Source organism: Gorilla gorilla, chromosome 5, assembly GCF_029281585.2.
Source record: "Gorilla gorilla gorilla isolate KB3781 chromosome 5, NHGRI_mGorGor1-v2.1_pri, whole genome shotgun sequence".
Lineage (NCBI taxonomy): Eukaryota > Metazoa > Chordata > Mammalia > Primates > Hominidae > Gorilla > Gorilla gorilla.
This window is the reverse complement of record NC_073229.2, coordinates 102,005,171-102,019,917: the sequence shown is the minus strand read 5'-3', so window position 1 is coordinate 102,019,917 and position 14,747 is coordinate 102,005,171. Positions and strand designations below refer to the sequence as shown.

Genomic DNA, 14,747 nt, shown 5'->3' with positions numbered 1-14,747 from the left:
TTTCTTTTTCAAACTTCAGAATTCATTTCAAGAGGTTTGGATCTCTTTTTAGAAAATGTGGAATTTGAGTATGTGTTTGAGAGAGAAATAAGAACAAATGCTGGTTTAAGTGTCTGGCATTTCCAGTGTTCCTGAAATGATTACTTATTCATGAAAATATCTTCTTAGTTAAGTTGTTAAAGCTAACAGCAGAGATTGTTCTGTTCCCTCCTCATGTGTCAGGGGCGCTGTCCTTAGGCAACTCTGGAGCTCACAGTAACATAGTAAAGACCCAAAGTGGTAGAATCAAATTAAGCAGCAAAGTTGAACCAAATTAAGCACTGTTTATTAATTATTTATAGCTCGCCATATTCTAGAAGGATTTATGGCAGCTACAATTCCATCTCTAGGGTTGAGAAATAGAATAATATGTTTATAATTCAGTTATATTTACTACATGTATTAAACAGATCTCCTGGAATAAAAGGAATATTCTGATATTACTTGGGGCAGCTAATAAGAGGAAAGTAACACCATGTGTGCATCTCTCTGCACATTCATTGCTCTATCCCAGGACAAATGCAAAAAGCTATAGTTAATTTGATCTAAACCCAGATTATAATAACTTTTAAAGTACTACTATGGGGAATAAAGATATATTTTAGTAAGAGAGCTAAAAGCTAAGTATTAAAATGCTATTTTTTAAGTGCTATTAAGGTTAATCTGTTCATAAATATGCTACTTCAGTGAACCTGGAATAATTTGGTTTCCAAAAAATTCTCCTTCGGAATTTTAAGGCACATATAAGGAAACTTAAAAAAAATCAATACTATGGGATGACTAAATTTCTACTTTCTGAATAATTTTATAAGTATTAAACCTTCCTAATCAGTAAAAAACAATATTAGTGCTTCTCAAACATTGGTGGACATCAGAATCACCTGGAAGACTTGATAAAACACAGATTACTGAACCACAACCCCAGTGTTTCTGATCCTGTAGTAGGTCTGGGGTGAAGGCTTAAAATTTTTATTTCTTTTTTATATCTTTTTTTTAAATTATACTTTAAGTTTTAGGGTACATGTGCACAACGTGCAGGTTTGTTCCGTATGTATACATGTGCCATGTTGGTGTGCTGCACCCATTAACTCATCATTTAACATTAGGTATATCTCCTAATGCTATCCCTCCCCCTCCCCCCACCCCACAACAGGCCCCGGTGTGTGATGTTCCCCTTCCTGTGTCCATGTGTTCTCATTGTTCAATTCCCACCTATGAGTGAGAACATGTGGTGTTTGGTTTTCTGTCCTTGTGATAGTTTGCTGAGAATGATGGTTTCCAGCTTCATCCATGTCCCTACAAAAGACATGAACTCGATCATTTTTTATGGTTGCATAGTATTCCATGGTGTATATGTGCCACATTTTCTTAATCCAATCTATCATTGTTGGACATTTGGCTTGGTTCCAAGTCTTTGCTATTGTGAATAGTGCCACAATAAGCATAGGTGTGCGTGTGTCCTTATAGCAGCATGATTTATAATCCTTTGGGTATATACCCAGTAATGGGATTGCTGGGTCAAATGGCATTTCTAGTTCTAGATACCTGAGGAATCACCACACTGACTTCCACAATGGTTGAACTAGTTTACAGTCCCACCAACAGTGTAAAAGTGCTCCTATTTCTCCACATCCTCTCCAGCACCTGTTGTTTCCTGACTTTTTAATGACTGCCATTCTAACTGGTGTGAGATGGTATCTCATTGTGGTTTTGATTTGCACTTCTCTGATGGCCAGTGATGATGAGCATTTTTTCATTTGTCTTTTGGCTGCATAAATATCTTCTTTTGCGAAGTATCTGTTCATATCCTTCACTCACTTGTTGATGGGGTTGTTTTTTTCTTGTAAATTTGTTAGAGTTCTTTGTAGATTCTGGATATTAGCCCTTTGTCAGATGAGTAGATTGCAAAAATTTTCTCCCATTCTGTAGGTTGCCTGTTCACTCTGATGGTAGTTTCTTTTGCTGTGCAGAAGCTCTTTAGTTTAATTAGATCCCATTTGTCAATTTTGGCTTTTGTTGCCATTGCTTTTGGTGTTTTAGACATGAAGTCCTTGCCCATGCCTATGTCCCGAATGGTATTGCCTAGGTTTTCTTCTAGGGTTTTTATGGTTTTAGGTCTAACATGTAAGTCTTTAATCCATCTTCAATTAATTTTTGTATAAGGTGTAAAGAAGGGATCCAGTTTCAGCTTTCTACATATGGCTAGCCAGTTTTCTCAGCACCATTTATTAAATAGGGAATCGTTTCCCCATTTCTTGTTTTTGTCGGGTTGTTCAAAGATCAGATAGTTGTAGATATGTGGCATTATTTCTGAGGGCTCTGCTCTGTTCCATTGGTCTATATCTCTGTTTTGGTACCAGTACCATGCTGTTTTGGTTACTGTAGGCTTGTAGTATAGTTTGAAGTCAGGTAGCCTGATGCCTCCAGCTTTGTTCTTTTGGCTTAGGATTGACTTGGCAATGTGGGCTCTTTTTTGGTTCCATATGAACTTTAAAGTAGTTTTTTCCAGTTCTGTGAAGAAAGTCATTGGTAGCTTGATGGGGATGGCATTGAATCTATAAATTACCTCAAGGAGAACTACAAACCACTGCTCAATGAAATAAAAGAGGATACAAACAAATGGAAGAACATTCCATGCTTATGGGTAGGAAGAATCAATATCGTGAAAATGGCCATACTGCCTAAAATTTTTATTTCTTACACATTTCCAAGTGATGCTAATATGGCTGGGTTGGGGACCGCATTTGAGGACCACTGTTTTATATATGGTCAGAGACAAGTAATGTTAATTAATGTTATCACCTGGAAATCTTGCTGCTCCAGTGGACTGACTAAACATTTACATAAACACAACTGCTGACAGAAATACAACAAAAGTCCACCAACAATTTAAGCAGTTAGAGCAAAATTTAGATTAAAATATCAGAAGAAAATACTACAAATATAGGGTAAATGCCTATGAAATATATAATTGAATTATTTAAATGTCTTAAATGTTAGAACATTATTTTCAGAAGCTTTGCTTCCTATTAGGAATAGATCCTTAAAATTCCTTTCATATTAAATAAAAACAAAGGACTTGCATATTAAGAAACAAAAAAGAGGCTGAGTTTATTTTTTATGTGTTTGTAATACTCTGTAATATTTAGAAAGTTCTTACAAGACCAGTATATTTATTAACCAGATAAATTTTGTATTATACAATTCTATAAATAATTCGGAAAGAATAAATTAACTTTTAACAATAATAAAATCCTATATATTTTTTCAATATTAGATAAACATTAACAAGTTAATTATCTCCTTCAGCAAATATTGATGTAGTTGGGTCGTTATATTGACTGCTAAGAGAAAGCTTGGTTTCATAAATCTGACAAAAGTTAAAGCTTAGTATGTTTTATTTTTGCAAATAATTGGTTTGTAGACAATTGGTGCTTCATATTTGATGAATAAATGAAATTAGGCTATAATAAAGCAGAGCTGTCAATATTTTCCCCACAATATGGCATTCAGAAAATCTGTAAATGTACATTAAATTTTGGAAATGCAAATGCCTTGTTTCCCTGCCTCTCTTGAAATATGCTGACCTTGGCTAAAAGAAAACAAATACCATTAAAAAGTACAAGGCCTGTGAGATAATTGTATATATTTTTCCAAGAACAAACCAGTCAGATTTGTTTTCTCTGCCCATTTTGCTTATGATTACAGCCTCACAGTCTACCTAAACACCTCTGGAGGGAGCTCTGTACCTTTTAGGACATTATCGTTTGAAGACAATCTGTAACTTGGCTACAGTCTTGAGTAGCAAGATGCTACAACCCTGAAAAGGTCAAAGATGCTGTTCCTCTGGTTTACTTATAGATAGGACAACTTGTTTACAGCAATTAAAAAATCCAAAATAAGCTAATCATAAGCTAGTAATTTCCACTGTTGTGCCTTAAGGTTCATAGTTAAGCATGTATAAAGCTTTGATGACAATTGCAAAGAAACTGTGTTTGTGAAAGTTTACTGAAGTGCCAGGAGAGCTGCACATAACAGGCAGTGCAGTAAAGTAGGAGTGTGGAATTGGGAAGATGGACTTCCTCAGGATGAAACCTAACTGCCACTTCCTGGTGTTGTGAACTTGGGCAAGTTCTGAGTTCTTCATCTCTAAAATACAGATTCAGGAAATAATTGTAACTTTCTCATACAGGTGCTGGGAGAATCAAACAGTTTAATATATGTAAAATGCTTAGGTAAGTACCTGGCTATTTGGTATTATACATATCGTATATATATGTATAATATTACTTATTCATATATTTTATTATATAAATGTATATAAAATATTTAATATATATTTACTCTCATATAAAATATATTATCATATATTTATTATAGCTTATAGTAAATAGTATAAGAGTTATAGCAATTATCATCACTTTTTATTTGCTTCATTTTTATGATCATTCTATGGTTCTCTTTATTTCCTATCCTATCTTATATCCAGTTTCAATGCTGCCCAATTACTACTGACTCCATTACTCTTATCCCTAAAACCTTAATTCTAAAGGTTTTAGGTATTTAGGTATTTAGGTATTTAGGTAATTCTAGACATTACCTAAATATAAACTGTTATAATATTCTTAAACATTGTAATACCAGTTTAAATCATTCATTAATTCACTGCTTTACTGAAACACAGATAAAAATGTCTCATTTTATCATTTTATCTTCTTTTTGACTAGTAGATTTGGACCTTAATACTAATTTACTACACCATTCACTCTGATATAGACTGAAACACAGGATAATTAAAGTTTAAGTATCATATACTTGGTGGAAGTTAAATGTTTATATAAAATGGATACCAAATGGAAATAAAATGTTTCTCCATTTTGTGCATTCACAGTGATCCCAACATCTTGCATCTTCTTTTATAATAAATATATTTCCTAGGCTAATTTTCAGACCTTGAAGCCTTGGAGACCACTGAAATTAATAAATTTGTTGTAGCTCCAAAAGTCTCTTAGCTGATCATTACATTGGCTGGCTGCAATAGGGAAAGGGCCATTGCTGATACTTGTGTATTTACCAATCTTGTTTAATCACAATGAAAGAAGATGAAGGTGTCATGGAAAGTGGATTTTGTGTAATGCTATATCAACTGAAGTGATTTCCATAAGCCTTCACAGGTGTTCACAGGAATCAGACATTAGAAAAATCCCTCCTAATCCAAGATTTGGAATATACTTGTTGTATTCAACTGGTACTTGTTGTGAAGTAAATTATTGGCCCTAATTACCTACCTACATCCATGCTCATTGCCATGTAACTGCAAGTTCTCCCACTCAAGGTGAAGTCTACTCCCCTGTCACTTTTCTTTGGGCTTGACCATTTGATGTACTTTGACAATGCATGTGGATGGAAGTGCTAATGTGACATTTCTCAGCCTAGCCTTTCGTCTTGCTCAATTGCCACTGCCATGAGAGGAGCTTCCACTGAGAAGCTACTATCCCCCAAGTCTGGTTCTCAGAATATGCACATGTGGAAGAGAAGAAAGCCTGACTTTTAGCAAGAAAGAAGCCTATTCCTGTGGTATGTGCAACCTCAGCAGAGCTTTTCATTAAAGTCCAGTCCAAATCAGCTGATCCTTGAGTGACCTGCATATATCTGAGAAATATTATTGTTGTATGCCACTGATATTTTATGATGATCTGTTACATAACAAAAGCTGAATGACATACATGTAGTTTCAGGATTATCAAAAAGGCATTATCTTTTCAAAAATGCTAGAAATAATTCCAAAGATAATTGTTTGTGCCAGATGACATAATTGTATATACATTGTAGATGGAATTAGCAAGATTACTTTTAATGCCAATGACATTTAGGAATGCTAATTAACTTATGAAACACCATCACATATCATTAATAAAGGAAATTTATATTTTGTGTTCCCTAAATGGCACTATAGTAAATGTAACATATGCTCATTAAGTTTGTGGTTATGATTTTAATCATTGAAATGAAGTCAATGAAATTATATAACTGAAAAATTCAACCAAATAACTATAAATTTCATTTTTAGATGGATATTAGAATTTATAAAATATGTCTAGTGACTTAATTGTATACTATTTAACAATTACAAGACTATTATAACATATTTAAATAACAGAATTGAAACAAGTATTTGTTGAAAAACAAAGAACATTTTAAACAACTAATAGTATTTTCAAAAGAGCTCGACAAATGTATTAGCCATATGAAATTGAAATAAAAAGCAACTACGTTTCTGAAATAAAAAGCAACTAAGTTTCCAAATGTTAAAAAAGTTCTACTTCTATATGATTCTCGTCCAAGGTGAAAGCAATGATATAAGTTCAACTATGTAAGAAAAAGTTTTAAAAATTGCATTTATGACCACTTATATTCCAACACTTTGTGTTGATAATGCAACTAAACTTTAAAAATCTCTTTGATTACCATTTAGCATCAGTTATATGGAAATCTTTTACAACTTCAATATCTTTTAAGAGACAGACAATTAATGGTCCATTTTACAGAATAATAGAGCTAAACTATATTGAGTGAAATAAGATAGATACAGTTACATGGGAATAAGGATGGCATTACCAACTGAAACTGGCTGATTTTAGTATAGAAATATGACTCATAAAATTTCATACAATTTAAGACTAACCATTAAATTGAATTGATAATTATAGTTAGAGATCAATTCTAAAATGCTAATTAAAATACTATTGAAAATCTTTTCAGTATGAGATTTGCATATATTCTACTTTATTATGCTTCAAACGTGGTAAATTGCTAAGGAATGGAGTTATTTTTTAAGAGTTTCTATCTGTGCTGAGCTCAAAAGAATGCCCACTCTCCATAAATAAAAAGTAAACAAAGGAAATGCATCAGAAAGTTGGAAAATAGTTTCATCATGCTTCTGAAGAAATTTCTTGATTTCTTGGTCATCATGACCTATACTTGAAGTGTTGCCTTCTTCGGTTTCCTTTTGAAGAAGCTGCTCCAGAACCCAGAACAGGTAGAAAATGTTTTCATAGCGTGACACATCATAACTGGCTTGCTCCTACAAATAAACAACAAACTCCTTTAAAAAATTGGCTATAAATTACCTAAGAAAAATGTCATATAAAGATATCAGAGTTTCGGGCAAACGAAATATATTTGATATATTTAACACCTTCTGTCATCCTGTCACTGGTGAACAAGGGGGAAATAAAAAAATTTCCTTTATTCAAAGACTTTACAATCATGGTGAATGACTTTTCTTTCTTGCTGTTTCATGAAGCTCCAAATCCTTTCCCTGCATTCTTGCAGAGAATACTCAAATGAATCTGAGAATACCTGGCAAGGAGTCTTAACAATGACTTGGCAAGGAGTCATACCAGTGTTAAATTCAATCTTTTGCCAAAACTTTTGAATTCATGGTACTTATTTTGATATAAAACAACCCTAGAGTAGTAGGTTCATCATCTATAGGGGAATAGATGTGATATCATACTGAATCTTCCTGATACAACTCAGGGAGGGGTAGCATTGAATCATATACATAGTCATGAGAAGAAATGTAGATGCATCTTGTAGAACTTTTAATTTGGACTAGATGGTTGAATGTGAGATAGATAAGTCAAGTCAAGTCACAGAAAGGCCTAAAAACTAGACAATAGCAGCATAAAATGAGAGAATGGCAGAATCAGTATAAAAGTGAAAACTGGCTTTATCATTAGCTAATTAAGAAATGTGTCAGAAGCCCTATGAGGTGAGCAGATAGATAGCTTATCACTATTCCACAGTCAAGGAAATAGATCCTCTGAAAAGTAGACTAATTAGAACTCAAATCCACAGAACTTTTTTTATTTTCCTGGTACATTTTTGTTCAAGTTCATTAAGAAAGTATTAACATTGAGAAAAAAAGAAAACTCCTTTGGAAACACTTCTGAAATATTTTCACTGTATTAATACAAAAATGAAAGAACATTCTTTTAGAGTAGAGACAAATATATTCTTCAACAAGGTGACCCAATAAGCAGAGTAAGATAGATATATACAGGCATACCTCATTTTAGTGTGCTTTACATTATTGTACCTCCCAGATATTGCAATTTTTTCAAATTGAAGGTTTGTGGCAACCCTGCATCAAACTAGTCTATCAGAGTCATTTTTTCCAACATGTGCTCACTTTGTATCTGTGTCACATACTGGTAATTATCACAATATTTCAAATTTTTCATTGTTACTTTAGCTGTTACAGTGATCTGCAATCAGTCATCCATGATGTTACTACTTTGTTTTGAGATACCACAAACCATGCCCATATCAGATGGTGAACTTAACTGATAAGTGTGTGTGTTCTGACTGCTTCACCAATTGGCCAGTACCTATCTGCCTTACTCTCCTTAGGCCTCCTTATTCTCTGAGACAAAACAATATTGAAATCAGGCCAATTAATAACCCTACAAATGGCCTCTAAGTATTCAAGTGAAAGAAAGAGTTGCCTATCTCCAATTTTAAATCAAAAGCTAGAAATCATTAAGCTTAGTGAAGAAGGCATGTCAAAAGCTGAGACAGGCCAAAAGCTAGGACTTGTGGCAAAGTTAACCAAGTTGTAAATTCAAAGAAAGGGTTCTTGAAGGAAATTAAAAGTAAAGTTCTCTTCCACTGAACACACAAATAATAAGAAGGGGAAACAGCCCGATTGGTAACATGGAAAAAATTGCAGTGGCCTGAATACAAGACCAAACCAATCACAATATTCACTTAAGCCAATACCTAAACCAGAGAAAAGGCCTAACTCTTCAATTTTATGAAGGCTGAGCAAAGTGAGGAAGCTACAGAAGAAAACTCACTCTGAAGATAGCAGAGGCTGGTTCAGGAGGCTTAGGGAAGAAGCCACCTTTATAACATAAAATTACAAGGTGAAGCAACAAACGCTGATATAGAAGCTGCAGAAAGTTATCAAGAAGTTATAGGTAAGATTAATAAATGAAGGTGGCTACACTAAATAACAGTTGTTCAATGTGGATGAAACAGCCTTCTATTGAAAGAAGATGCCATCTAGGAATTTTGTAGCTACAGGGGAGAAATAAATGCTGAGCTTCAAAGGATTGGCTGACTTTACTGTTAAAGATTAATGCAGTTGGTGGCTTGAAGTTGAAGCCAGTGCACATTTACCATTTCAACAATTCTGGAACCCTTAAGTATTTATTATGCCAAATCTACTCTGGCTGCAATCTATCAATAAAACAACAAGCCTGGATGAAAGCATTGTTTACTGAATATTTTAAGCCTACTGTTGAGACTTACTGCTCAGAAGAAAAGATTCCTTTCAAAAGATTACTGCTCATTGACAACACACCTGATCATCCAAAAGCTCTGATGGATGCATAAAGAGATTAATGTTTTAATGTCTACAAACACATCTATTTTGCAGCCCATGGCTCAAGAGTAATTTTTGTTTATAAGTCTTATTTAAGAAACTTATTTTATAAGGCTATAGCTAACATGGATATTGATTCCTGTGATGAATATGGGCAAAGTAAATTGGAAACCTTCTGGAAGGGATTCACCATTCTAGATGTCATTAAGAAAATGTGTAATTCATGAAAGAAATACAAAATATCAATATTAACAGGAGTTTGGAAGAATTACTGAATGACTCTGATGGCTTCAAGACTTCAGTGGAGGAAGTCACTGCAGATGCGGTGAAAATAGCCAGTGGAATAGAATTAGAGGTGGAGCCTGAAAATGTGACTGAATTGCTGCAATCTCATAATAAAACTTGAATGGATACATACTGGTTTCTAATGGATAAGCAAAGAAAGTGGGTTCTTGATATGGGATCTTCTTTTGGTTAAGATGCTATAAACATTGTTGACAACAAAGATTTGGAATACTATGTAAAATTAGTAGGTAAAGCCATGGAGGAAATAAGAAACAATACTAATACTGCTTAGAGCTGAGGAAATCATAAGAAGACCACACAATGCATGCTCCCAGAATCTGATCAACATCAACCAAACTAACCAACACCATGCGCCTAATATAACCAAAATAATGGAATTATCTTGGGAAAAAGTCATCTACTAAAAAAACAAATTTCAAAAATGGGAAAAGCAACTGATATACCAGATGTTCAGATATCAAACTAAGGACACAAGAAACATGACAAAAGGAAAGATTTTGCCTCTAAACACAGTAATTCTCCAGCAACAATTTATTATGGAAAATAAATTTATGAAATCCTGGAAAAAGAATTCAAAATATCAATTTTAAAAAAGCTCAGTGAGATAGAACACAGATAGACAATACAAAGAAATCAGAAAAAGTAATTCATGATATGAATGAGAAATGTATCAATGAGATAGATAGCATTAAAAAGAACTTAAATTTTAGAACCGAATAATTCATTGAATAAAACACAAAATATATTTGAAAGCTTCAATCAACTAGGTCAAGCAGAATTAAAAAATCCAGAACTTGAAAATAGGTTTTTTGAAACAACCCAGTCAGACAAAAATAAAGATGACAGAAGGAAAAAGAATAAATAAAGAATATGTGACATTGGCTCCATGATAAAGGAAACAAATATTTGAATTTCCGGTGACCCCCAAATGCAAAGAGAGAACAAAAGGGAGAGAAAAGCAATTTAACAAAATAATAGCTGAAAACTTCTCAAGTCTAAAAAGATATTTAGACAGCCAAACACAGGAAGCTCAGAGATCCCCAAAGAGACAGAATTCAAAAAGATCTTCCCTACTGTATATTACATTGCAGTAAAAAGAAACAAAGAAGGTCATTATATAATTATAAAGGGACCAATTAGAAAGAAGATATAACAATTCTAAACACATATGCACCCAACACTAGATCACCCAGATATCTGTAGTAATACTTATATCCGATAAAACTGTCAAAAGTCAAAGGCAAAGAGAGCAATAGCAAGAGAAAAGCCCATGGTCACTTTTAATGAACACTCATCATATGAACAGTGGATTTCTTAGCAGAAACCTTACAGGACAGGAGAGAAGAGGATGATTTATTCAAAGTCTAAAAAAAGGAAAAAATCTGCCAGTCAAGAATAACATACCCAATAAAGGAAGTCTTCATAAAGAGAAATTAAGTATTTCCCAGACAAGCAAAATCTGATGAGACTCATCACCATTAGACTGGCCCTACAAGAAATGCTGAAAGGAGTCCTACAACCAGAAGTGAAATGATGATATCTCCCATTATGGAAATACACAAAGGTTTATTATGAACTAGTAGAGCAAACAAATAAGGAAGACAAAGGACTTAAATGTTACCAATACAGAAAACTGCCAAATCACAATAAAAAGCAAATAGATAAAAGGAAAGGAACGAAAGACACATAAACAGCCAGAAACCAATTAGTAAAATGGCAGGAATAAGCCATCACATATTAATAACAACCTTGAATATAAACAGATTAAACTTTCCACTTAAAAGATATAGATTGGCTGAATGGATTTAAAAACATAACCCAACTATATGCTGCTCACAAGAAACTCATCTCACCTGTAAAGACACATATAGACTGAAAATAAAGGTATAGAAAAAATATTCAATGCAAATAGAAGTGAAAAGTAGCAGGAGAAGTGATACTTAGATAAAATAGACTTTAAATAAAAAAAGTGAAAAGAAGTCAATCTATATGATAAAAGTACAATACACCAAGAAGATAGGACAATTTTAAACATATATGTACCCAACACTATTGTCTACAGATATACAAAGCAAATATTATTAGATCTAAGGGGAGAGATAGGTTACAATACTCTAATAGTTGGGAACTTCAACAACCAACTCTAAGCATTAGACGGATTATCTAGACAGAAAATCAACAAAGAAACATTGGATTTAAACTGAACATAGACCAAATGGACCTAACAGACACTTACAGAACATTTCTTCCATGAATATAAGTTATTCTTATCAGCACATGAAATATTCCCCAGGATTGACCATGTTAGAACACAAAAGTCTTAAAAATCTAAAAAAAAATTAGTATTAAGTATCTTCTGTGACCACAGTGGAATAAAATACAAAATGAGTAAAAAGAAGAACTTTAGAAACTGTACAAATACATTCAAATTAAATAATATGTGCCTGAATGAGCATTAGGTCAAGAAAATATTAGGGAGAAAATTAAAAAATGTCTTGAAACAAATAAAAATCAATATGCAACATATCAAAACATGGGATATAGCAAAAGCAGTGCTGAAAGGAAAGTTTATAGTAATAAAAGTCTACATAAAAAGGTAGAAAGATTTCAAACAATCTAATGATATAGCTCAATAAACTAGGAAAACAAGAACAAACCAAATTCACCCTTAATAGAAAAAAAAAAACTAATAAAGATCAAGCAGAACTGATAATGAAATAGAAACTCATACAAACAATATAAAACATCAACAAAAGTTTCTTTTTTTTTTTTCTTGAAACAGTTTCACTCTGCTGGCCAGGCTGGAGTGCAGTGGCATGATCTTGGCTCACTGCAAGCTCCACCTCCCAGATTCACGCCATTCTCCTGCCTTAGCCTCTGGAGTAGCTGGGACTACAGGTGCCCGCCACCACACTTAGCTAATTTTTTTGTATTTTTAGTAGAGACGGGGTTTCACTGTGTTAGCCAGGATGGTCTCGATCTCCTGACCTCGTGATCCGCCTGCCTTGCCTCCCAAAGTGCTGGGATTACAGGAGTGAGCCACAGTGCCCAGGCTCAACAAAAGTTTTTCTAAAAAAAAAAAACTAAACAAAATCGATAATCTGTTATCTAGACTAACCAAGGAAACAAAGGTAGAATATCCAAATAAATACAACCAGAAATGAAAAGGGAGACATTGCAACAGATACCATAGAAATACAAAAGATCATCACAGACAATTATGAACGACTATACATTAACAAAATGGATAATCTTGAGGAGATAAATAAATTCCTGGACACAAACAACCTGCCAAAAATGATTCAGGAAGAAATAGAAAACTTTAACAGATCAATCACAAGTAATAATGAAATTGTATCAGTAATAAAAACATCTTCTAACAACACAAAAAGTTCAGAACTGGATGGCTTCACTGTTGAACTCTACCAAACTTATAAAGAATAACACAAATTATCCTCAAACTATTCCAAACAACTGAAGAGGAGTGAATTCTCCCTAATTCATTCTAAGAGACCAGTTATTACCCTACTACCAAATTCAGCAAAGAAGTAACAAATAAATAAAACTACAGGTCAATAAACATAATGAACACGGTTGCAAAAATAATCAACAATATGCTAGAAAACCAAATACACAGCACATCAAAAGGAAAATACACCGTGATCAAGTAGAATTCATCCCAGAAATGCAAGGATAGTTCAATACATTACACCAATGGAATAAAGGACAAAACCCATGTGATCATCTCAATAGATGCAGATAAAACATTTGATTACATTCAACATCTTTTCATAATGGGAAAATTCAATAAACTAGTCATAGAAGGAACATTCTTCAACATAATAAAGGCCATATATGATACTCCCACAGCTGCTAACATCAGACTGAATGGAGAAATTCTGAAAGCTTTTCCTCTTGGTACTGGAACAAGACAAAGATACCTAGTTTAACTATAATATTTTTATTCTACATAGTACTAGAAGTCCTAACCAGAGCAATTAGGCAAGAGAAATAAATAAAATGCATCCAAATTGGAAAAGAGGAAGTCAAACTGTTCCTTTAGGCAAATGGTATCTTTTATCTAGAAAAACCTAATGCCCACCAAAAACTCTTAGATCTAATAAACTCAGTAAAGTTGGAGAAAACTGAAACAATATACAAATCCCTGTAGAATTTCTAGACACTAATAACCAACTTATTGAGAAAGATATCAAGACGGTAATCCTATTTAAATACTACAAAAATTACCCCAAAAAAAACCCATGTAACCACAGTGGTTAATGGCCTTTACAAGGACAACTACAGACTACTGATAACAAAAATGGAAGAAAACACAGATAAATGGACAGGCATCTCATACTCATGGATAGGAATAATTAACATTGAAATGATCATATTACTCTAATCTACAGATTCAATACAATCCTTTTTAAAATACCAATATCATTTTTCATATAAATAGAAACAATCCTAAAATTCACATGGAAACAAAAAGGAGCCCAAATATCCAAAGCAATCCTGAGGAAAAAGAGCAAAGCTAGAGGGATCACACTACCTGACTTCAAAATATATTACAATGATTAAATAATCAAAACAACATAGTATTGGTATAAAAGCAAACATAGACTAATTGAACAGAATAACAAATGCAGAAATAATTCCATATATTCACAGCCAAGTGATGTTCAACAATGATATTAAGAACATCCACTGGGAAAAGGACACCCACATTAGTAAATGATGTTAAATAAGTTGTATATCCATATGTGGAAGAATGAAAATGGTCCCCACTACCTCTCCATATACAAAATTCAACTCAAGATCAATTAAAGACTTAAATATAAGCCATGAAGCTATGAAACAACAAGAAGAAAGCAGAGAAAACACTTCAGGACATTTTTCTAGGCAAAGATTTTAAGGCAAAGACCTCAAAAACACAGGCAACAACACCAAAAAGATAAATGCACTTGCGTGTTCATCACAGCACTATTCACAATAGCAAATACAT

General features: G+C 33.4%; 1 protein-coding gene across 1 annotated transcript in view; it reads right to left on the bottom strand.

Annotated features, from left to right (window-relative positions):
- Positions 1-6,803: 6,803 nt before the first annotated feature.
- The window catches only part of MEI4 (meiotic double-stranded break formation protein 4), a 261,601-nt gene continuing 253,657 nt past the window's right edge, over positions 6,804-14,747 (bottom strand). Inside the window, exon 5 of the mRNA XM_019028929.2 lies at positions 6,804-7,123. Within this exon, the coding sequence (XP_018884474.1) occupies positions 6,866-7,123 (258 nt within the window). The 3' untranslated portion in view covers positions 6,804-6,865. The remainder of the gene's footprint in view (positions 7,124-14,747) is intronic.